This window comes from Cryptomeria japonica, chromosome 4 (genome assembly GCF_030272615.1).
Source record: "Cryptomeria japonica chromosome 4, Sugi_1.0, whole genome shotgun sequence".
Lineage (NCBI taxonomy): Eukaryota > Viridiplantae > Streptophyta > Pinopsida > Cupressales > Cupressaceae > Cryptomeria > Cryptomeria japonica.
In genome coordinates, this window is record NC_081408.1 from 386,463,110 (window position 1) to 386,488,541 (window position 25,432).

Here is a 25,432-nt window from a genome sequence, read left to right on the forward strand (position 1 = left end):
GGTCATATTGCAAGGCATTGCAGAAACAAGAATGCACTGGTGAACAAGATCAAATTTGATGAGAAAGGCAAAGCAAAGGTAGATGAAATAAGAGATCAACATAAGAATATGTGGGTAAAGAAAGAAGATCAAAATGTGCAAAATGGCTCCACACCTGAATTCGGTGATTGAACATCATCCGGTAAATAGGGCATTTTTCCTTAGGGGGCAGATCATCATGCAGATCATTAAAACCCCATTTGTGGAGATCTGTAACCGACTCCAGAAGGTTGCAGAAGATCTATATCTGGTATATAGATGATATCCAGAAGATTTGTGACAGTTTAGTAATCCCTTGAATGAAATAATGAAAATTAGTGCAATCAGAAGCCTTCGTAGTTGAGCATTTATTACAACTGGAAATTAGGTTAAAAAGGGCATTTCAGTCATTCATTTCTCACACTACGAATGAAGAGTAAAGGAAGAAGAGCAAGGTGACCAAGTTTAGGCTGAGATAATCAAGCTTGAGGTGATCATTCAGAGATTTCTTGCGTCTAGTTAAGATCGAAAGAGGCATTTATCCATTTGCGAGCAATATTTTCATGTCCTAAATTCGTCATGGCATCTGCATCTGGCATTGCTACCCCTTTGGTTGTGGAAATTTCTGAAAGAGAGAGCCCTGTATTCAAGAGGCATCCTTTTAAATCTATTGAAGATGATTCAGAAGGAGCATTTTCTTCAGTTTCATACAGTGTCTTCATAATGAAGATGTTAGGGCTTATATCCATTGTAGCTTTGAAGAACTAGGTAATGTTGATATGTTAAAAATTTACAACAAGCATCTATAGGATAGTTTGGGCAATCTGAAGCCGAAATTCAAGGTACTTCAAGATAAGGGTTTCGTGCAATTTATCCACTTTCCGGTACTCACTGATGCAGAATGGGTCCGCTATGTTCCGAGCAAAGTCCATGATGAGTTCATGTGGCTATACCATCCTTACAAGATAACCAAACAATCTATTGAAGTAGTCACTTGTCTGAAAGCAATCGGTGAAGTTCCCGGATTAAAGAAAATTCAGAATACAACGCTGACAAAGATTACCAATTCTCAATTTGATAGCCAATTAATGACAATCAATGATATTATTGACCATGATGTCAAATTTGCCTCAATGGTGATTGGATACAAGGTATATCAATTGAGCAGGCTAAATTTTTTCTCCGGTATGACCATCTTTGCAGCCTATGAGATGTTGAAGGAAGATAAAAGGTATGATTTGTGTATGATAATCCTCAATGAATTAATGAACTTGAAGAAAATAAAATAGGATAAGAAACATGTCTTCAAGTTTGGATCCTTAATTGTGTGCTTAGCTCTCTATTTCATGAACAAGATCCCCAGAACTGGTAAAGTCCAATGGGCTTATGATAAACCGGTGGCAATGCAAATCAAGGAAGGATTGATGGGTTTGGGCGATAATGTAGTGCAAAAATTGGCCTTATGGGATTATTTAAAAACTCTCCAAGCCTTTATGAAAAACAGAGAGAGAATTCTCAAAGAGATAGTGGAGAAGTATGAGAAGAATATATGTTTCATGATTGCCAAGGATCAATGTCACATGGAGGCAGTTGAGCCCAAAACTGTGTGGATCATGCCCATGGGGTATGAGGTAGATGCAGTCACACTTGATGCATATGCCCAACACCTGTTAAGTAAACCAGTGGATTAGAAGGAAGAAAGGTTTGGAACTTTCCAGGAGGACTTAGACTTGCACAAGAAGTTCACTAGGCATAGAAGGAAAAGGAAAGTGAGAAAAGAGGTTGAGGAACTTGTTGAGTGGTAGGGAGGCAACCTAGTTTGCCATCAATTTGGTTTCTTTGATGGTTTTCTTCTATCCCTTTCTGGGTTCCAAGTCTACCCCTCTAGACTTCTAAGGGCTTCCCCACCATTTGTTTGGTTATCTCACCTTCCTCAAGCTCACAAAGTAAGCTTGTTCACTAAATCCTTGCAGGGGTTTAGGACACACACACATTCGCTCTCTTTTTGCAAAACCACCCATCTTGTTTGGTTTAGCAAACTTTTCCCTATGGTTACACAATGTCTCATTTTCAGGCTTGTAGCCTTCTGGATCTTTTCCCAGTTTTCAACAGTTTCCTTCCGCTGCAAGTTTCTCCTTCAAATTAATGATACCTAGTCGGACTATCACCAAGATCGCCTAGGCTCAGTATGCAGAAATGGCGATTGCCATTTCCTGGTCTCTTTCAAATGAAAACCTACTGTACATATCTGGCTCTGCTTGACAATCTCCAATGATATTGTGGAGTTTCAAGTCAGAGCAAAATGATTATTGAAAACAGGGAACAAAATTTGAAAGGGAAAGCTTTATTTACAGTTCCTGAATTTATTCACGGGTTCAAACTAGGAACTCACAAAATAGAGAAAAGAAGCATTTACATTAACAACATACGTGAACTTAAAGACTCTAAAACATTATTTGCAATTCACGAACATAAATTCAACTCTGAATTGGAAACTAGAAAATAGACTTCTCTTTTGCTATTCGGAAAAACAGATTTGTTCTCCGAGGTCATCAACCTCTTACAGATGCCCGTTGGGTCTTTTTATACATTCCATCCTCTATTGGGAACTCCTCCTATTGGACGAGATAAATCTCGTTACCAACAGTTTCCATTTGCAACCATTTCATAGGTTCCATCGGAACATTGGGGTAACATACAAACAAGGTTACCAATGTCCGATGACAACCTCCAACTCTTCGTACTTCCTATCGGGTCTTCGGTGAGACATCAAAATGGGGCTACCGATGACCAATGACAACACACATCGCTTCACATTTTCCATCGGGTCATTGGGGAGACTTCAAAACCTGTCTTTCGCGCTCTGCCACATGGCACCCCCTGATTGGCTCCGGGGTCCCTACCCTGCCACCTTAGCACGATCTCACTAATTGCCCAGAATGAAGCTCTTTTGCCATGCCCCACCTTGGTCGCCAAGTCGTGAAGGATAACCTTCGTACATCTCGCCATAGCGGTATAGCGACAATTGTCCGATCATCTCGGACTTGCTCACTCGTTAACTCGCCTGAGCTATTAACTTGTCGGGCCCCACCACTTGGTCGCCAAGCCGCTATGGATAATGTTCATGCATCTCCATCATGCGATATAGCGACAGTCGTTGATCCACCTTCAACCTGCACACTCTTTAACTCACCTCTTTTTTTTTTGCACGTGCTTTGTCGCCAAGTCATGAGGATTATCTGACGATCATCTTCCCATCGTGGTATAGCAACAACCATAGGATCATCCGTGAGCACCGTCCGAATACAGGTCAAGTTAAACATCGGGGTAAGACTTTTAGATCGGGGGTAGATCTTGCCGATAAGAGAAATTTTTAAAAACCGCAATTAAACTCACCATACAATTGGACTAGAGCCAGTCCTTATGTATTTGCATGACCACTCGAAGGTCTCACAAGCCAAAATTGGTTAAGGGCATTTCAACCCTTATGTGCTCCTGCACCATTGAGTAAATGGGCATTACCAGAGAAGCAATGCAAAGATCAGGAGAGAAAAAATTCTAAAGGAGGAAGATGTGGTGAAGCCACAAGCTAAACCGACTCCTCCCAAGTAGTCTGAAGCCAAGCCCAACAAATCTGCACCTACCTCCAGTGTGCAGAAGCCGGTATCTCCACCCAAGCCTAAACCAACAACATCTACAAGTGGAGCTAGGAGAGCCATCCAAAAGGACAAGGGCGAGCAAGAAGAAATTTGAGATAGTCGAGCTCTTAAGTCCAGTAAGCTTGAAGATCCATATGAAATTGTGCCTCCTACGACTTTGCAGTAGTTAATTAATGAGATTTTGAAAGATGAAAATTTGAAAAATGTCTCTATATATTATGAGAACTTTGAGGAAAAAAATCAGCGAGCTGTTGAAGAAGCAATTGTAGAATATATGGATAAAGTTAGTAAGGTCTTGATAGAATTATCATCTATGATCCCCAAGAGCCTGTATGACATTTTGGATGCAAGGAGACATACAACTTCAATTGAGGATGACAGAATAAAAGAATATGTGTTAGTAAATCTATCTTCTGTTATTTCTAGAGATGAAGTCACTCGGTCACTGAAACTTGCCAAGGATAGATTCTGAAGCAAGGGAAGGGTAAATAAACTGATGACAGGGAAGAAAGATGAGGTGATAAAGGAAACTGAAATAATTTTGAGACAACTTTTGATTGATCAGAAGGTTGATGTGAATTTGGGAGACTCTTCTCAAGAAAAATCTATTCCGAACAAGCAAGCAACAGTCTCCGAGCCTAACGATACTCCATCTATCCCAACTGCACCTGCAGATGTTCTCGGTGGACAACAAGATCAGTCATATGTGGATCCGGTTGGACAGGAAGCTCTAGTTGATTCCTCTGATAATCAAGCAATGGATAACTCTGATGAAGCTACTCAAGATCCTCCAGAGATTGAGATCATAGCAGAGATGATAGCTAAGGAGATGGGTGAAGTAGGAAAGGGTGATGGGAATGGGGAGAAAGGTCAAGAGGATGTAAATACATAAGAAGTTGTGAAGGAGAAGGGTGAAGAGCAAATTGTTGAGCCTCTGGTAATCATGACAAAAGATATTGTTCATGATAAAGGAAAGCGGATTGCAGTTGAAGATGATCTTTCTCATGGTCTGTTAGAGAAAGAGGTAATATCTTTGGCAACTGCAGTTTTGGAGAAAGTTTTGCTTAACCTTAAGTAGATTTACAATGAATCACCCTCTGGTGAGCTTAAGGATATGTTAAATAAAGTAGAATCTGATTTTATATCACTAGAGAAAGCTACAGATATAAAGGTTTTGAATAAGTTCAATGAGATGAGGCTTCAAACCTATTTGAAAACAATTGAAGCTGATAGAGAAGTTTTGAAGTCAGTGGTAAAAAGTGTAGAAGATGTATTAGATGAAAGTGACAAAATATTCAAATCATGTCTCTTTTTGCCCAAGTTTGTTGCTGATATTGATAAGCAAATAAGAGATCTTGAAGGGAAACTAGCTAGTATTGGTCATTCATTTGCCCCTCATTCAGTTTTTCCAAGTTCCCTTGAAGATCAAATAATGGATCTCACTGACAAAATAAAGGGTTTGAATAAAGAAAAAGAGCAAATGTTAAGCAAAGTGGGAGAATTGAGAAGTCTGATCGCTCCCTGGATGGACACCTTACTTGGAGCTCAACAGGATGCAGTCAGTGCTTTAGGTAAATCAGTGCCCTCAGATCTCAAAGGCATTGAAGTTCATGCGTACATGTTTAGTTCTCTGATTAACATTTTAGATTGTTTCCAGAGACGATGGAATGCCTACTTGAAATCCTTGAAGGTCACTTATGTGGACATTTTTAAATTCATGTAAATTATTGCATTCATTTGTACATTAGTTTTGGCGGATTCCTACCCTTTGCCATCGAGGAGAGAGTGGGAAGAGAGAAGTGAAAAATGATGCTCATTCTTAGGGTGAGTCAATTGAGTGTACAAATTTTAGATTGTTGGATTGCTTGTAGTTTTTGGAGTTTTGGAACACTTATCATTTTGCATAGTGTTGCCATCAATGCCAAAGAGGGAGATTGTTTGCATAAGACACTATTTTGGTGATGCTCCGATAAAGATCGATGATGTCTGGTGCATGAGATTTCTTAGGATTTGTCATTGATGGCAACTAATCCTATTGATCTTATCTGGTATGGAGTTTGGGATATCCAGATGTCTTGAGTAAGCTTTTGTATAAGTTTGTCAGTGATACTCAGTGTACAGTCTAGTTAAGCATTTCTCATTTTCGGTGATGTGTTTTTGGCTTCAGTGATCTTAGTTAGTTGATTGAGTATGAGAAGAATATTATCACACATTCCTATCCTCCGGTGTTGTCTCTTAAGCATGTGAAAAGGTCCGATATCTGGTAGAGCAGTTAAACAGGGTTATCTTCATTATTGGCGGTGTATTGTGTGGGCTAGATTCTTTGAGGTGATTCCAGTAATTGTTGGTAAGTTCAAGGTAATTGGATAGACTTATGGGAAGTATGTGATCATATATTTTGGATCCGGAATATGCTCTTATGAAGAATTGAGCCGTCTTGAAGCTACACGTTTCATATTTTGATATTTTGAGAAGCCAACCCGTGGGAAATCAATTTTGTTGGTGCGGATATATAAGATCGACTTGGTTAATGCATTTGTGTGTGGATATGATATGTGAGATGATTTTGGGAGCGATTGAGCACAGTTTCATGTGTGCACCCTCAATTTTGTTGATCCGGTAATTAATAACAGAGTAGAATAGAGCAGTTTATCAGAACAACAACAACAGATCACTTTGTGCCTAACCAGAACTGCTATTTGACATAATTAGATACTTTTATTCAATTCATTTCTCATTGAAATCATTTTGAATTAGCCTTTAAGGTAATGAGCCTTCTTCTGGGTTGTAGTGCTTTTGTAATTGAGCAGTGAGCTTTAGGTAGTGTGCCTGAATGCATGTGCATTCCAACTTTTGTAATATTGTTCTACTACTAGCCGTAGTATAATAATATTATGGGTACTCAATCCCACCGTAGTTTTTCCCTTTCCGGGTTTCCACGTAAAAATATTGGTTTTGTGGTTATGTGCTTATTTACTTTGTGTTTCTGCATTTTAGTTTCTTACTTGTGCATCCAATGGATAAAGAATCAGATTAATAAATTTGTAATTACTGAAACACTGATTCAACCCCCCTCTCAATGTTAATTGATTCCAACTATATATATATATGGTGAAAAGTGAATAATGGAAACAATAATATTGAAAGACTAACAAAGATCCAACCACAAAACCCTAGCCTAACAATGAAAATGATCCACCATACACAAATGAAGATACATAAGACCATGCAAATCAACAAAATAAAACAAAGTATACCATTCACATGTAAAGTAGGGTTTCAATCTCCATTGGTTCCTATCTCCATTTATCTTGTTTGATATATTTGCTCTCAGATTTTATGTGTGCACAAGAGCTCAACAAAGAATGAATCGTGGTTGATAGTTTGATCGCAAGAAGCCTTGATTGCATAAGATCGATTAGACACACCGATTAGCTAGTTGGATTGATTAAACACATTGATTGGGTGATTATACGATTATGGTTGATAATGAAGAGGGCATCCTCTTATACAGAGAACACTGTAAGAAATGAAATGATAAGATTAAAAGTTGTAAAGATAAATGGTCAGCTAGGATTAAAGGGTAGGTAGAAGAAATAGTTAAATGATAAAGGGGGTAAGCAAGAGAAGAATCAAGAGATGAATGCCATGTGTCATGGGTAGAAAAGGCTAATGAATCAATTAAATAAATAAAATATTTAATAAATAAAATAAATAAATAAAATATTTATTTAATTTAGGAAAAAGATAATTTAAATAAATAAAGGTATTTATTTAAATGAGGAAAGGCTTAGAAGAGGATTAACGAATTAATTAAATAAATAAAATTTATTTAATTAATAGAAGACTTAGGATAAAATAATTAAATAAATAAAATATTTATTTAATTTAGGAAAAAGATAATTTAAATAAATAAAGGTATTTATTTAAATGAGGAAAGGCTTAGAAGAGGATTAACGAATTAATTAAATAAATAAAATTTATTTAATTAATAGAAGACTTAGGATAAAATAATTAAATAAATAAAATATTTATTTAATTAGACAAGACAATTTTAAGTGTCTACTATATATATAAAAGGTGTAGTAGAGTGAGAATCGTGAATATATTTTTTTCTAAGTAAATGGTATTATGTATAATAATTAGAACATGAATCAAATTATTATGACATAAAGATTCATCAACCATATCACAAGAAGATAATAAATTTTATTATTCTCATCACTGAGCATATCATTAATGGACCAAAAATCACAAGGTAATGAACTACCACTAGTTACATGGGGGTAACAACTTTGTGAAGGTGAACCTAAACTTGAGGTGTATCATGTACAGGCACATCACTAGTAATAAAAGAAATACAATCATCATAAAAATGTCACTAAGATAACAATAATAATCTAGATATGTATTCCAAAATTAATAAGTATATCACTAGGCATGGAAAAAGGTGCACTATCTTCAAATGCAAATGAGCCTATGAAATGCATGTACATCTATCAAGCACACAACATTAAGCTCCCCAAGGAAAGACAAATGGTATCTATCATGAGAAGTTAGGGCTAATGTATCATCAATATGGGTCAAAGCGTGGGAAGAAAAAGTGTGCAGAAGTAAAACATTGCTATGCTCATGTACATTAATGTCATAATAATAGTAAAATTAAAACGAGGCTTGTGGACTAGTAAAAAAGTGTATGCAAGAGGAAAGGGAAAGTGCTAACCAACTCTATGGAGGAGGAAAAATAACAAACAATATGAAATAAAACCTCCATTGAAAAGACATCCCTACCCATAGGATGAAAAAGCATGGGAGTATCAAGAATGGAAGAATAGTATGTTACAAAGCATGCAAGTATATCCAAATCTATAACATAGGCATGGATAATAGGCTAAGGGCAATGAATTATGATAGTACATAATGTAATATGTATCACTGAGACACAAACCATGGGTGAGTGGATGCAATCAAGATAGATTAAATAATACAAGCCTAAGCCCTAGTAAAAATAAGTCAATGAAACACAAAAGGGCTGATTAAAACCCTAATCAAATATAGAATAAAAGATATAAAAAATAAAAATGTCAAATTTGAAATCCCAATGTAGAAGGACAAACTCTAAGGACAAAGCCCAAGGAATTATAGGAAAGGTGGGTCACCAAAATTGCAAAGGGATAAATCACCTCTATGTAAATTTATTTAGGCTATTTAAAATAGATACACCTAATAAATAAACATTTAACTTAAATAAATGATCTAGGATTGATAATTGAAATCATTCAAATTACATGCAAAAATCAAATAAATTAAATGCAAATATTTGATGTTGGAGATACATTGATATGGATGCTAGAAATTGATTCATAATAGTATTAGAGTTTTAAGGATTGGTTGAACAAAGATCTTAATGTTCGCAAATTAACTTTTTATTGCTCAACAAATGTAGATTTGATCTCTACAAATGTAAAATTGAATTGTAACTCATGGATTTAAATTGACAAAATGTGAATTGTTGAAATTCACTTGCCTTGTTTTTTAATGTTTAAATTGTTTTGACGATTGGTGGTGCACCTTTGGAGAATCTATTGTATTGTGAAAGTCAAGTTCTCCTTAGTTAGACACCTGGTTGGACCTATTCAATGATAATGAAGCAAGATAAGGGACAAGAAGTAAGTGTACACCATACCTATATGATGATGTGCTTTAACAATGCTATAATAAATGCTTCTAGGGTGTCCCTATAAATGTTGTAAATCTTAGAATGCTCGTATTGCGATGATCCTCAATATTTTCAAATGAGTGGAGGAATGCCTTTAAATACAACACACACAAAACACACAAAACAACTTTTTTTTGTTAAATTAGCTCATAACAACTAGTGAAATGGTTGACAATGTTTAAACTTGAATTTTGAAATTTAAAAGTTCAAGGTTAAGAGAATTGAGTTAAATTTTTGCCCATATATTTGATTAAAGATGATGAATAATGATCTAGGAAAAAAAACGAGAGTCAATGATAATAATATAAAGATATGATAATGTCATAAATTGAACTCAAACAAAAATATGCTACATATAAACTAATTATTACAATTAAAATGTTCTAATTAAAATTGTTTCAAAACATTAAATAAACCTCAAACATACAATCTTCACCATTACACTTATATGTTCTAAACATAAAAAACACTTAATTGTTTAAAAAAATCTAATCCAAAATCAATTAAATTTTTTCAAAAATACAAATAAAGTGAAGGATGGAGACAAAAAGAATCATTTTTGCAATTTAAAAATGAGGGAAGTGGCGAAGGAGGGAAAAGAATAAAATAAAGACGAAAAGAAAAGAAAGATGTCGAACATGTTGAAGAATAAAGCGGGTGGCATTCTCATAGTCAGATGGAGTAACAGTAAGGCACATGCACAGGAAGGAGTAACAGTAAGGCACAGGCAGCCGCAGGCATTGCTGAATGCGTTTCAATATGGATGTGGGTGAAGTTATCGTGCTTATATTGTGTGGAAGTATTATGTCTTCAGTTGCTCAGAAGCCAGGTAAATTGTAACATTTCTTTCCTCATCATATCACATTATATTTCAGAGCAGATCGGGGTTTATTTATTCTACTTCTTCTGTGAGATTTCATGTTATAATTAGCCACATCTGTATTCTAGTCCAGGTAAATAATCTAGTACAATTTTGTCTGGAAGAGTTTATGGAAAATTGCATGTATTCGGTAGTCGTAAACAGCTGGTGGAGTGTGGTATTTTGGGGATGTAGGTTCTTGCAGTATTGATTACAAAGCATTGGTCGTATTAGTTCTTTCTCTGTATTCTGTCAATCATTAATATTAAAAACACATCTAATAGTCTTATCCCCAAAATGAAATAATTTTGACAGCACAAAACATTCGTTTTATTCAAATTGCTAGACAGCAAACACAAAACATTCTTTTTATTCAAATTGCTAGCCTATGTAATAGTTTCTATATGCATTCATTCTATCATTGTTGCCCATCTAAACACGCACATTTTTTTGTGCTTGTATAAAAATGTTGTCTTTAGCTAGCTTAGCTTGTTGTAAGGGAGACTTGCATCGTGAAGTTACTATTGTAGGGTCTTTTTAGTTTCTCTCAAGGCCTCTAAATAATGAAGTACAACATTTTAATGAATAGTTTTTAGGAAAAAGCCGTGAATTCCGTTAATCATTAAAGTTGAAGTTTTCGATTACACTACTTGATCTATTGTCAAGAAAAAAGCAACTTTGACAATAAAATTATTATATTTGCAGTGCATTCTTTTTATTCAGCTTGCTAGGCTATGTGATAATTACTATACCCATTCATTCCATCGTTGTATGTGCTTGTACAAGAGCGACAGCCAACTTTGCCATTCGGGAGTCCTGCATCCAGAACTTACTATTGGAGGGTCTCTTTAAGTTTATTTTTTTCTCAACCTCTCCAAACATGTTATACGATGATGCAATGTTGGAACAGTTTGCTTATGTAGCAAATCACAAACTCAAAGTTTTGGAAGATATTGTTTACCCTCTCGGGTGAATAACTTAAAGTACGCAGATAAAACACGGAATGCAGAATAATAATGCCATAGATATCAGATGCAATATAAGAGATGTTATTCCATTCCTAGTCGTTCTTTGTCACAAGTTATATTCGGAAGTATATAAAGATACCGAGGGGGTGCGAGCAGCAACCGTCGCACCGCAACTACCACCCCACGGTTGCCAACTACCCAAGACAATTACAACTTAATTAACTAGTTTTATTTTCATGTACAATATTGCCGCCAACATCATCCCCCCCCAAAGAAAAGAAGTCGTCTCCGGACGACTTAATACAAAATAGAGATGACATTAAACAGAACTGCTGATGCCAGTCGAGCTTGGAACTTATACACCTGCTGCGTCCTCGCCTGAAAACCCTTTTCTGCTACCATCCGATACTCAAGTGCGGATTTCACCATTATTGCTTCCTTCGACATCACAGTCCTCCTGTGCCTAAACCAAACTTGTCTGCAAAACACGCATTTCAGTCTTAGCCTCCACCAACTGCTACTCAAATGATACTATCTCCCTAGCCAATTTGTCCTTGATAGCCACCCGCGCTGCCCTCTCGGCATCCAACACCTGGGTATGCTGAGCCGAGTCTCATGCTACTACTGTGCCTCCAACTTGGTGGTCAGCTCCTCCCGAGCCCTCTATGCATCCACCAAGGCAACCTCACGTCCAGCCGAGACATAATCCGAGTTCCTCAAAGTGTATCATTCATGCCTGGAGGTGCCCACAACCCTCTATCACAAAGGCTACGAGACACCTCAAATCCTCCATCACACTCCCCAAAGGCTGCTAACTGAACTGAATAACTCTCTGGTGTCATACGATTGCGCGAACCCGCAACGCCTTCCCTCACCAATGCTTAGCTTTAGGCTTCCTTCTCACAGTACGGACAACCACAACACTTACTGTGACATCTCTAATGCCCTTCGCCCAACTCCAACAAGTGTACTGTGGCACAAAAATAAACTGGGGGTCTGGGGGCAGCGCCCCAGCGGGGTCAAGGGGCAGTGCCCCCGCGGGGTCTAGGGCAGCGCCCCAGCGAGGTCGAGGGGTAGCGCCCCTCGCGGAGTCCGGGGGCAGCACCCCAGGTGCGCTCCCTGTCGCAATATAGGGCGGGGTCGAGGGGTAGCGCCCCCGTTGCCAACACCAATTTACAACCCTCAGAACCATACGAAAGTCCATGGCGCACATCATTTTCTGTGATATTTTAAGATGCAAAAACCCTTCTTCTCCACTCTAAATTTCCAGTGTCCTGGCTCCAAACTCCATCGAATGATTTTAAATCTGGTCGCCTTTTTTTTTTTGTTTTCCACTGTAATGTCCCCGATGGCACCCCAACCATACAACCTCCCCGTACGGTCAACAACAACACTGACACCTCCAATCGTACGGCCACCTTCCCGTGCGGTCAACACCCCTCCATCGTACGGCTATGTGTTTGTTTGTGCGGGGGTTGCGTGGTGCGGGGTTCCCTTCTTGCGTGCGTTGCGCGTTTTGTGTTTGCGGGGCTGTGCGGCCTTGTTTTTATTTATTTCTTTTAGTTTGCGTGGCTTTAACCCGCGGCGGTGTCCACCGCACGACGGTGGTGCCCATCGCTGGTGGTCCACGTACGGTGGTCCCACTGTACAGTGTTCTGCCGTGACTTTTTATTTTTATTTTTTTATTTCAAGCCGTACAGTCAACTGCCGTACGGACCTATATAGCCGTAATATTTTTTCTTTTTTATAATTTCCTAATTTAGTTGTCTAGAGAGTCTTCGGCTCGGGTCCCCTGTATCTGGGATCGCCCTTCATCCTTCTCGGTTTTCCTCGCCCAAGAGTCTCCCGCATTGGTCCCGTGCCTCTCAAGTCACCTGCCCAGCCTCTTCGGTCTCCTTCCATCCTATCGGGTTCCCCTTCGGACTCTCGGGTGTCCTTCCGGCCTCTCGGGTCCCCTGCGCGCTTCTCGTGGTAGGGTTTCAATTTGGACCCGTTGGTGGCAAGTCTATTTTCGATGGCCATCCGAAGACCTGGAACCACAAATTCTACAGGGACCACGGTCTCCTTCCCGTACATAAGAAGAAGAAAAATAATAAAGATTTTGAAGGCTGCGACCTTCCACACAGGGTTCCAATTGTTGCCCACACAAATGATCTTGGGATTATCTACGTCATCGAGGTTTGGGGCGTCTCCCTTCCAATATTCTTTGTATTCTGGTAGGTACACCTCCTTTGTTACTTGCTCTGGTTCCTCTACTTCGAACCTGTAGCTTTGGAACATTTCGTAATCCTCCATCTGCTAGTGGAAGAGCCCATTCAATGACCCTGTCTCATCTTCGGTGCACTCTCCTAGTTTGAGAATCCCTTCGTCGTTGGGCTCCCTGCAGCCCCGTCCTTCGTTCCTCAGGTTGCCTTCTCCTTCACCCTCCGATTCCGAAGATGATGCCAGTTCCTCACTAACCAACTGTGTCCCGAGGTCTATGATAAACTTCCTTCCTCCATTCTCCATAGACAGAGTGTTCTTCTTCCAGTTGTGGGTGGCCTTGGCTGCCACCAGCCACCCTCTCCCTAAGATCGCATCATACCCTTTTTTCTTTAGTGGGATTACCACGAAGTCCAGTATGAAGGGTTGCGTCCCGATGGTAACTTGTTGGCCCATCAGTGTCCCGATGGGTTTGATTCCATGCTGGTCTACTCCGAGCAGATTGAATGTAGATGGCCACAACGTTGGCTTCCCCAGCTTCCGCTAGGTTTCTTCTGGAAGAACATTCACTCTTGATCCACCATCGACGATGGCATCGGTTAGAATGGTGCCAAGGATACCCATCTCCACAATGGCCGGGTTCCTTCCAGTGTTAACTGGCAGCAGCATGGGGTCTATTGTAGACCCCCCAGGAACATCTGTGCGGTGGTTGGTATTGGTGCGTGGTTGGGAGAGATTATTTAGCAACGTCGTTCGTAATTGAGGCATCGTCTGGAGGAGGTCGTGTACCTTCACAGGCACCTCCAGTTTTAATTTTAAAATTTGATTTAGTATAGCATCCTCCGCCTCCGGTCGGCTGGAAGTACTCGCCGTACCCTTCGCCTTCGCCCTTTCTCGTATCTCTTTCTCAGTTTCTTCCCGTGCTTCTCGTGCCCTTCGCTTCTCCATCTTCAGGTCTGGGCACATTGTGTGTCTGGCTTGGGCGCGGGTTACGGCCAACACTTCCTCTTCTTTGGTTTCCTCGACATTGAGCAAGTTGACGCCGGACTTCAGGCAGGTGGCCTCTTCGTGGTCTCCCGGTCCACACCATTTGCACAAATATTGTGTGGCCTCTCCCTTCGGGCAGTCTCGGGCAAAGTGCCCCCACTGGCTGCATGCTCTGCATTGTACCATCGGTCGACCTTTGGAGTCGTATTGGATCCGGCTCCTTGTGTTGTTATTGTTGTTATTGTTGTTTCGTCCTCCCCACCGGTTATCTCAGTAGTCTCTTGAGGTTGCATTGTTGTTCGCTTGTTGGCCCGTACCCGCTGGTGCGGACGTTGTGGCCTACTTGGTGAACAACACCTGGTTCATTTGCGTATTCCGGGTTTTCATGTTGTATGGGCACTCCTTGGTGGAGTGTCCAATCACTTGGCAAATCTCGCAGAATGCCTTCTTCGGGCAAGTACGCTTTGTGTGCCCCTCCTCTTTGCACTCAGTGCACCATATGTCCCCTTCGGTCCGACCGGTGCTTCTCATTGTTTTTAATTCCCTCCTCATTCGCTTCATGTCTTTCTGGAGCGCTTGCACCCGTTTGCCAGCCTCGCTGTCGCTGCTGCTTTCCTGTGACGAGTCATCCTCCTCGGACGAGCTATCCTTCTTCTTTTTCTTCGATGTCTTGGTCTCGTTCTTGAGATCCATCACTCTATTGTATGCGCCTTCGTACGATGTAGGTGGAACAATTTTTATCTTCTTTCGGAGGGAATGCTTTAGTCCCTCCACGAACCATCGCTTTTTCAACCCATCTGCTGGTTGACTCTCCATTTTTCCCAATAGTTCCTTCAGCCGTCGACTATAGGCTCGAACAGTCTCGTTCTTGTTCTGCTTCATTCCATAGATCTCGGTGACTATTTTGTTGTCATCTCTCAGGAGGCGGAACTCTATCCCAAACTCCTTCTTCAGGTCGGGCCATGTGTCGACTTTGGCCTTGTCCATATCTGAGTACCAGTCTATGGCCACTCCTCTCAAGGTTGCTGGGAATTGTGTTACCCATTCGTCTTGGTCGGTAACACCGTTCGCTGACCATATGGTTTCGCACGTTCGACAGTGGCGGACGGGATCTTCCTTCCGGTCGCCATTGAACTTCGGCAGTTTTTGTTTACTCCCCATCGATGGGGGTCGTCTTCCTGGAGGTGGCTGTGGCTGTGTCTGGGCCCCTGCGCCGGTCCCTTCGGTCCCTCCGGTCCCTTCGGTCCCTCCGGTCCCTCCGATGCCGATGGTGTGTCCTGCGTGGGTGACTGGAGGTACGGTGTTTTGCCTGCCGAGTGTGGCACCTACCGTACGGTTATCCTCCCCTTCGTTGTCACCCGCGCCCACTCCTGGCTCCCTTTGGTGATCCTCACTTTGTGGTGTAAGGGATAAGTTTCTGAACCGATCCCAGGTCTCTTTGACTAGATCTCTCCTTAACCTTGTTTCCTTCAGAAACTCTTCGTGGCTCTGCACCCTACGGTGTTCTGGCAACGCGTAGAAATTTCCGTAGGCTTCTGCACCCTCCGTGACACCTCCTTGGTTCCCCTCGGGCCACCCTTCGGCAGGTCGTCCTTCGGCAAGTTGCCTCAGCCTCCGTCTACGTTCTACTTGCTGCTCCAGAATCAAGGCCCTCTGCGCGGCCTCCCACTCGTCCGTTTCTGCTTTTTTTATTTCTATCTTTATTTAATATATTGGGCATAAATCATTTCCGTACATAGCAAGCACACGCCATGTACACAAAAAAAAACAAAACTTTAATTATTTTTCCTTTCGGCCACAATTTATCTCAACATTGTGTCGGGATTATTACAGGGTTCAATTTCCCCTTTGCCTCTTGCCATCACGCTCTGCGTCCCACGAAGATTGTTCCGTTTGCGCGTCGTCGGCCTCTGGGTTAATCTCACTGACGGGTAGGCCCATCGTGTCCGTGCGCCGTTCGCGTCTTCCGTTCTCGAGTACGTCTAGGCAACGGCGCCAAATGTTTACCCTCTTGGGTGAATAACTTAAAGCAAGTGTGAATAACTTAAAGTACACAAATAAAACACGGAATGCAGAATAATAATGCCATAGATATCAGATGCAATATAAGAGATGTTATTCCATTCCTAGTCGTTCTTTGTCACAAGTTACATTCGGAAGTATATAAAGATACCGAGGGGGTGTGAGCGCCAACCGTCGCACCGCAACTACCACCCCGCGGTTGCCAACTACCGAAGACAATTACAACTTAATTAACTAGTTTTATTTTCATGTACAATATTGCCGCCAACAGATATTGATCACAAATAGGAACAGAATAGTCAACCAACTTCCAAATACACTCTGCATCAAATGCTATCTATTTTTCAGAAGTGTATAACAGACAATTGACTAAGACAATATTGAAAATGAAATTTTATTTTTGTTACTTGCTAATTAAAGTTTAATTGAGAGTTCCAAATGTTGCAAAAGAAAAGCTGCAATGCCCAACTTATGATAGCATTTTATATTGAAAATTGAGATTGTATGCACATCAGGAAACTTGAACGATTTGGAGAAAACAAAATTTGGCAGCAAATTCAGAATGAGAAAAATGTTTCGATGGCAATTAATTGGCGAAACAATTTAATACAAATCAGATCAATCAAGTGAGATAAGTGGAACTGCAAGAAAAAGCTATGTTCTACTGTGTTTTTGGGACTGGGGATGGCAGGAAAACTTGAGAACATGTTTCTGGGACAGCAGGGGACAGAGGCCTTTTTTTGGGATAGTAGGGAACAACAATTAGAAAAATAGATAAAATATAAAAATATTTTAAATTATCCATGTTATAAGGCATTGATCACATTCATTGTAAAACCATGGTCCATATCACTTAACAATAGAGTTGAATTGAGAATTCACATATGAATCGACACACAACTTAACAAAATTTAGTGGTTTTCATTTCCAATATACATATAAAATTAGAAACAGAAAAAAAAGGCCCAAAGGCTACAACAACAAAATGAGCATATTTTTAGTGAGTAGATAGTTCAGCTGTAGATAGTTTAGACAGCTGAAAGGTGCTTGACTGCACTTAGTATATAGTTGAGCACCAGGAATACCAAGCCTGATAAAGTTGATTAACATATTATAATTAAGTATTTTATCATATTGAGTGGCTAGAAAGATGTGGATTAAGCTGGTTCAAAGAATGGCATGATATCTACTTCAGTTTATGTTTAAAGGTTACGATCCAGAGTGATTTCTTTGATATAATAAAGATATTATGATCTGCTAAAGCAAAATGCAAAGATAACACTTATGCCACACAAAAATAGTTTCCATTTGAAGAATTTTTTTTGATCCGTAAGAAGTTGTGGACATGGGGTCCACTCCCATATAAAATAATGATAAAATAAGAAAAGCATCAGCTCTCTAATAGGGGTGCAACCAGATGGTTTCCAGCTGGGGATTTATTACATAAAAGGTCAATTAGGGCCAAATTAAAATGGTTACTGTTGCCAATAACAAGAACAAAACCTATGCTATGCTAAAGGCAAGCGGAAAAATGCTTGCTGCGACAAAGAACGAATCTACCAACCATCCTATGTGGCTGTGCTGGTTTGATTACATTTTTGTATTCTTTCCCTTCATGGCCAATCTTAGTGTCATTTGAGGGGAAGGTTTCTTTTTCTTCCTCTTAACTTCAGTCCACTCTTGGTTAGAAAGAGGAGGTGTCTCAAAAATTTGTTTTGGTGTCTCATTTGAATTGGCTACAAAGTAGCTTGAGTCAGCATTTACAAGAAGACTCAAGGGCTCAGAAGAATCTGTAATAATGTCTCTCTTGCTGGACTTGTTGGACTGCTGAGGAGAACTTGCCGCTGCTGAAATCTGAGATAGAACTATTATCAATGAGATTTGCACCCTGCTGAACTTGAAGAGTTCCACAATCACTTGAAACATGGGAATGATCTCCAGAGCGTGGGCGCTGATAATTGAGTTCAGACCTCTAGTATATTCCCTTCCATGATGTCATTTGCATGGGAGTCTTTGGCATATTCCGCAATAATGGAGTGCTTCCAATCTGCTGAGATATCTATTAGGGTACATAAATAGGGCCTTCTAGACAATGCATCAACTACTATATTATTCTTCCCTTCAACATATTCTCTGTCAAAATTGTAAGCTTGTAGTTTGCTTACCCACTTTTGTTGACGATCGTTAAGATCTCTTTGTTTCAAAAAGAATTGCAAGCTGTTATGATCTGTTTTGACCAAAAACTTTCCACAAACCAAGTATTGCCTATATTTTACTAAGGCATGAATGATAGCCAACATCTCTTTGTCATAGATGGAGTCTTTGTCATAGATGGAGTAGAACCTTTCGGAAGTAATGAGTTTTTTGCTTTCAAAGGCAATTGGGTGTTTATTCTGCATGAGGACTGCACCAATGCCCTCCCCGGATGCATCACATTGAAGTTCAAATGGTAAGGAGAAGTCGGGAATGGCCAAAACGGGACATGGGCTCATTACAACTTTAAGGATTTCAAAGGCTTGTTGAGCTTGTTCATTCCATCCAAACACTCCCTTTTTGGTTAGATCCGTGAGGCGGGTTGCAATTTTTGAAAATCCTTTCAAAAACCTTCGGTAATAACTGCATAGTCCAACGAATCCTCTTAGTTGAGTTAAGGTTGTGGGTCCAGGCCATTCCTTAATAGCCTTGATTTTCTCTTCGTCCACACTTACACCCTGCTCACCGATCTTGTGACCTAAGTATAGAATTCATTTTAGTCCAAATTCAGACTTTGAAGCTTTGGCATGTAATGATTCTTGCTCAAGAATCCCTAATACTTTGTAAATATGCTTAAGATGATCCTCCCATGTTTTACTGTAAATCAAGATGTCATCGTAGAATATTAACAAAAAATTTCTTAGTTGCTTCTTGAAGGTAAGATTCATACAAGACTGAAATGTAGCTGGGGCATTTGTTAATCTGAAGGGCAGAACTAGAAATTCAAAATGTCCATAGTGGTATCTGAAAGTTGTTTTTGGAACATCTTTCTCTCTCATTCTTATTTGGTGATACCCTGACCTTAAGTCGATCTTAGAGAAATACTTGGCCCCATGAAGTTCATCTATAAGTTCATCCACTCTAGGAATAGGATATCGATTCTTAATAGTCTTTTTATTCAAGGCCCTGTAATCTATACACATGCTCATTGTTCCGTCCTTTTTTACAAGTACAATTCATGATGCAAATGGGCTTGAACTAGGTTGAATGTGGTCCATTTTGAGTAATTCATTTATATTTTTGTCTATTTCCTCCTTAATTTTTTGTGGATGTCTATAGGGAGTGGTGATTACAGATTGTGCTTCCTTCTCCAATTCTATGATGTGCTCAAATCCCCTTTTGGGGGGTAGCCCTGGAGGAATGTCATTAAAAACCCTTTTATGCTTCATAAGAATGAGTATTATATCAATGTGTGTGGCCTTCTCCTGTGGAGTCGACTTGTCAAGGATCATACACTGAGCTGCCCATTCTCCTTGACCCTTCCTAAAAATTCTTTCCATTCTATTGCAAGAAACTACTTTTGGAGATCAGTTGGGAAGCCCTTTTAATGTAACTTCTTGCCCTTCATGTTGGAAGCGGATTGTTAAGTTTGGTAGATCGAACATGAAACATCCCAAGGAGTATATCCACGGGGTGCCCAATATTATATCAGTATCCAAGGGTACTGTTGTGCTCGCACATCACGCCTTGTTCGAGGGACCCCCCTCGCTCTACTCGATAGAGAGAGAAAGGCCTATGTCCATGATCGCATCGAAAAATCCCATTAGTGTTGGTTGAAAATTTTGTACACCTGGGGAATGTGCAAAATTGTGGTTTCAGCCACAGTGTGTGAGTATGATACTCTCCTAATTTAGGGAAGACTCCCCCTATCTATTAACTAATCTAATCTAATATGGGTGAGACAACAGTCTTTCTTCTTCTTTCAAGAAAAACTATATTCTTTTCTCTTCACAGAAATGTAATAGCAATTGGAAATAAATAAAACAATAATTTATAAAGCAAAATGAGAGAGGAAATAAAGTTTCCTCAAAGCACAAAGACTTCCGTCACTTCCTCTGGGACGGGAAAACAATAACAAGCACAAAGTCTTGAATATCTGAAATCCTATCTACCCTTTTATAATAATAGCTTCTAAGAACAAGAGCAACGTATAGTAGCGCAAAGTCTGCAAATATAGTGCACTTTGGAGACTAAAATGGGAATTATCACAAGCACAAAGTGTTGCAATATTTCTCAACTTTCAAATTACGATCTAAAACTAATTTCACCCTTGATATCTTCAACACAAAGTCTGCAATTATTTGGAGTGAAGCTCTTTTCAACAGCCTTCTACAATTTCAAGTAAGCACAAAGATACATCCTACAATGACACAAGAACACAATGGGAATCAAATAAGATCTCGACACAAAGTCTGAAATCCCACACTTCTTTATATTACTCAAAAGATGACAATTTACAACTATAAAGCTCAAAGTCTTGATGGGTATTAAAACCTACAGAATTTACTTGCTTGCAAAAAATATGAGAAATACAATAGACTCCCTCAAGTATATATAGGAGAGGGACTTTGAGAAAAAGGTGGGAGGATCCTAACCAACTTGAGAAATTCTCTCAACCACTATGACTTATTCCAACTACAGTCATAATCTAACTCAACTTGTAGTCGCTCAACATGTAATTACATTTTTCAAAAGTGCAAGTAAAAGATACACTTGCAATCACAAAAATCATCTTTACATGTAACTTGTCAAAAGCAAAATGCATAAAATAAAAACTATGTCCTAAGACACTCTTTATTCCTTTTCATTCCTAACCATGAAAGATTGGAAGTTGTTGATCGATCTTCGCAATTTATCTGGATTGGGCCTTGAAGTATTCTTGGCAACTGCAACAGTCTTGATAATCACATCATAATACCTCACTGTTGCTTCTTTATGTTCTTCAAGAACAACTTGCGTTTTATCATAAAATACCTGATAACTCAGAAACCTATGACTTGAATCCACAGTAATCTGTTATGCTTCTAGTTCCTTGCGGAGTCTTGAAACCATCTCTACAAGTTCCTCATCTACTGCAAGCAACTCTCCATCTGAATTTAGAATCTTACAAGACATTTTATCAAAATTAGAAAGCAAATCTTGTTCAACCTCGCCACTCATCTCAAGTGTTACCTGAACATCTTTGATGAGTTCTTTGACAACCAACGATTTGGTTGTCAAAAGTTCATCAAATTCTATGTATTGTTTTCTATTAGATATAATCATATTGTTGTATAGTACCTCTAACTTAATTTGATCCATTTGATGCCAGATCTTCAAATCTTCTTCAATTGAGCTAAGACTCTGCTCAAAAACTTCCAAAATCTCATTCAATTTGGTTCTTGTTACTCTAACGCTGCTCAAAACATGCAACGCCTTCTTCACTACTTGGGTACTTTGATCAATCAACTGATCAACCCAGGTATCAACTGCTCTAGCCTTCTGAGCAACCTTTTCTAATTGTTTAATGGATTCTTCAGAAGTAGAGGAGGTCAATGGATCAACTTGCTCTGAAGAACTCATTATCTTCTGAATTACTATAATGAGCTGTGAATTCCTCTCTTTAAGCTCATTCTTCTTTGTCAGTAATTCATCATAATTCTGAACCAAGAGAGCTACTGAATCCGTGGCATCATGCATGACATCTGTATGTGTCTGTTTACCAAGTTCTATCCTGGTGAGCCTACAGTCTGGCAGCTGCATCTCATCCGGTGGCTTCTCAACTAGTGGCTTTGCTACTTCTGCCTACTTCATCTTATCCTTGTCTACCATCACTCGCGTGACTGTTTTTGCTTTCTTTGCAGCTTTGGGCTTAAGTTTTGTAACTTTCTGAAAATCAAAGATATCAGGAGAAATTTCCTGCTTCTTCCTCTTAGGTGTGATTGAACTCAGCCAAGGGGATAATTCTAATGAGCTCGTATTTGAGACAACAATTGTGGTTTCTGAAGGAACATGTTCTACCTGTACCATAGTTGTGACTCGAGGAGAAGTTTCTGTTTGAACATCAACAATTCTTTGCTCAGGTGATAACTCATGACTTGCCTTTGTCATGAACTTCTCAAAGTTCAAAGCAAAAGTTCAAAGCAAAAGTATCAACCTCCAGAAGAGAAACATTGGACATGGCCACATAAGAGGGATTTATCTCAAAAATATTCTCAAGGCTGCCATGAGACATTTCAGCAGATAACCTTGTGTTAACACCAGTAGATGTACTCGGTTCTACAGGGTTTACATATACAGTGGAAAAAGAATCCACATCTGTGTCAACTGGAGACATAGGAACATCCAATGACAACTGGGGAAGGGTTGTACGAGGAGATTCTGAACCTACAAAAGGAAGTGATCTTGCAATGTTCTCCTCACGAGTATCATTGTTGGCATCTTCGATGACATGAATCTGTACTTCTAGTTTTTCCTTCCCTTTAAGTGATACTTCTAGAGGAGGGATAACCAAAGCTCTACTGACTCTCAACTTGATTCTCGTGCCGGAAGAAGAGGCACCTTCTTTGGACTTAATCCTGACCTCGGATCTTCATCCAATAGGTCCAGCTGAATCAGCTTCCGCTCCGCCTTTGATCTTGATAGTTCTGACATTGTTGTTTTTCAGCCAAGCATTGGTATTGGCGAGAATGGGCTGAAATCTATCAAAAATAGAGTCCCATTCCTTCTTGGACCACTGAGGAGAAGGAAGAGGAGCTTCAACAACTCTTTGTTCTACGTATTCTGGATCAAGGATCTTTCTATCATCTACCATGCCTTCTAGAATCCGAGTAAAATCTAGATCAATGATTTGCTCCATGGTGAGCCGACTGTAATCCATTCTTCTGATTTCCTCTTTAGTGCGAAGATCAACCCAGATGTCTTCTAGATGATGGTCGTGAGTGAAAGCCCTTTTGATCTTATCTTTCATTCCTCGGTAATCAAAATCTTTCCTCACAACGAACTTCTTCAATTCGATCTCTTGAGGTTCAGTCTCCATCGCTTTGGCTCTTGATGAAGTATTCAAAGAGTATTGACCAATCTGCAATGGATTGTGTGAAGAAATGTTGATTCCCAGCTTATGGTTGGCAAGTTGTACTGCAGGAACTACCATCAACTGTCTCGCCAACTCCATCAGAATGATTTTATCTGTAGGGTATCTTGGTAGCATGTAAGGTTGGCCTTCAAAACATCCGACTCTCATGTAGGTGAAAGTCGGGAACTGTAGGAACAGGCAACCATACTCACACCTTCTTCCAGGCTGCCTTAGAGACTCTCCTGTTCTTGAGGGTCTTATCAAAGAGACACATGAAGTGTCCAAAGAACGCATCCTACACTCTTCTATAATGAATTCTGTTGGGAATAAGAGTCAACTGATCATAATATTTCCATACAAGCACCAACGATCTGTCACCCTTGGTGGAAAGACTAGGAAACTGTCCGAGTGACGTTGCAATATATGCCAGATATGAATTCATATAGAAGGTGAGGGTTTTAGGAACTTGTGACAGCTGCTCACACAAGTTGTCGCTGATAATCTCTCCCCAGAAAATGTGAGATTGCCCCTTCCGCATGATCGCGATATATTTATACATCCAGATCTTGAACACATTAGAGTGTCTCAAACCCATAATCCTGCTGAGAAGGGTGATCATGTCACTAACTTCTTCAATGAAGTCGTAGCGATAAAGCTTAGGCCATCTGGAAAAGCAAGTCCTAGGATTCTTCAACCACTTAGCATTAATGTACCTGATACAATCTGATCTCCTCTGATTATAGTGATTTAGGGCACTCTTCATTGTGATATCTGCATGCACGGGGACCGCAAGGACTCTAAAAATCTTATCATTAGATTCTGCATTTTAACTTGATAATGACGTTCCCATCGTCATCTCTAATCGTTCTGGTTTCTTTATCAAAGTGGGATGCACATGCCAGCACAAATTCAAGTTCTAGGGCAGCCACCAGAGAAGATGAAACCAGATGAATATGGCTGCTCAAGAGCAGCTGCATCCTGTGGGTAGGTGTACCTTCTGTCCTTTCCAAGAATTCAGACATATCAACGTGTCCGATCTCCGTGTCTCGGATCTCATCAATGGGAGAGACCACTTGAGTGGGAGGAATCTCATTCTGATATTTGTTGTATTTGTATTTCATCTTTTTGTTAGGTGGAGATGCCGACTCTTTTGACATCGAGCAAGAATCTGCAACACTGTGATGAAAATTCAAAAGGGTAAGAACATCTTCAGTAGCAACTGGAGATTCCATAGTCTTCAAACCTTGAAAATTAATGCTCATAACACAACTTGGGAAGGATTTCATTATGAAACAACTTGGACTGACTCAAAGATGCTTTATGGATGAACTTGGACAGCAATAGGAAAGCAAATCGGATCTCGTGTGGGTGACTGCAAGTGAAATAACTTACACAGTTTGCACTTGTAATCATAACTTGCATTTATCGTTTTGAAAACCGATTTCAAGCAAACTGCGGGAGGGAAAAATAAAATGCAAAAGCATGCTTGTAGTCCAGTCTATAAGACTCGACTGCAAGCATGTTTGCACATATTTGCTTGCAACCATAATAACAATACCCAATTTGGAACAATACGTTACTTGTAGTCGGGTATTTGATACTTGACTACAAATCTTTTTGTAATTGAAGACTTACGGTGGAAGAGGAATGACCTGACTGATAAATGCAACGCATGAACACATGCTTGAATGCGTGGGATGGAAGAACACAAACTTAAGGATTGAGTGGAAAGGAAAACTCACAACGGAAGCTACATTCAGACGCTATCATGGCTCGATAGGGAAAACCGATGCTTATAGTTTTTGCCTTCACTAAGCCGATAAAGGCCTTTACTTGGCAAATTTCACTCAAACGCAATAAAAGGGGGGCCAATTAAAGTTTGAAATGTGTTAAGGCAAATCGCCTCCCCAT

The 25,432-nt window shown here is 39.8% G+C and overlaps 1 protein-coding gene across 1 annotated transcript in view; it reads left to right on the forward strand.

Annotated features, from left to right (window-relative positions):
* Window positions 1–10,026: 10,026 nt before the first annotated feature.
* The window catches only part of LOC131074643 (probable LRR receptor-like serine/threonine-protein kinase At1g67720), a 152,105-nt gene continuing 136,699 nt past the window's right edge, over window positions 10,027–25,432 (forward strand). The window contains exon 1 of the mRNA XM_058011300.2: window positions 10,027–10,225. Within this exon, the coding sequence (XP_057867283.2) occupies window positions 10,144–10,225 (82 nt within the window). The 5' untranslated portion in view covers window positions 10,027–10,143. The remainder of the gene's footprint in view (window positions 10,226–25,432) is intronic.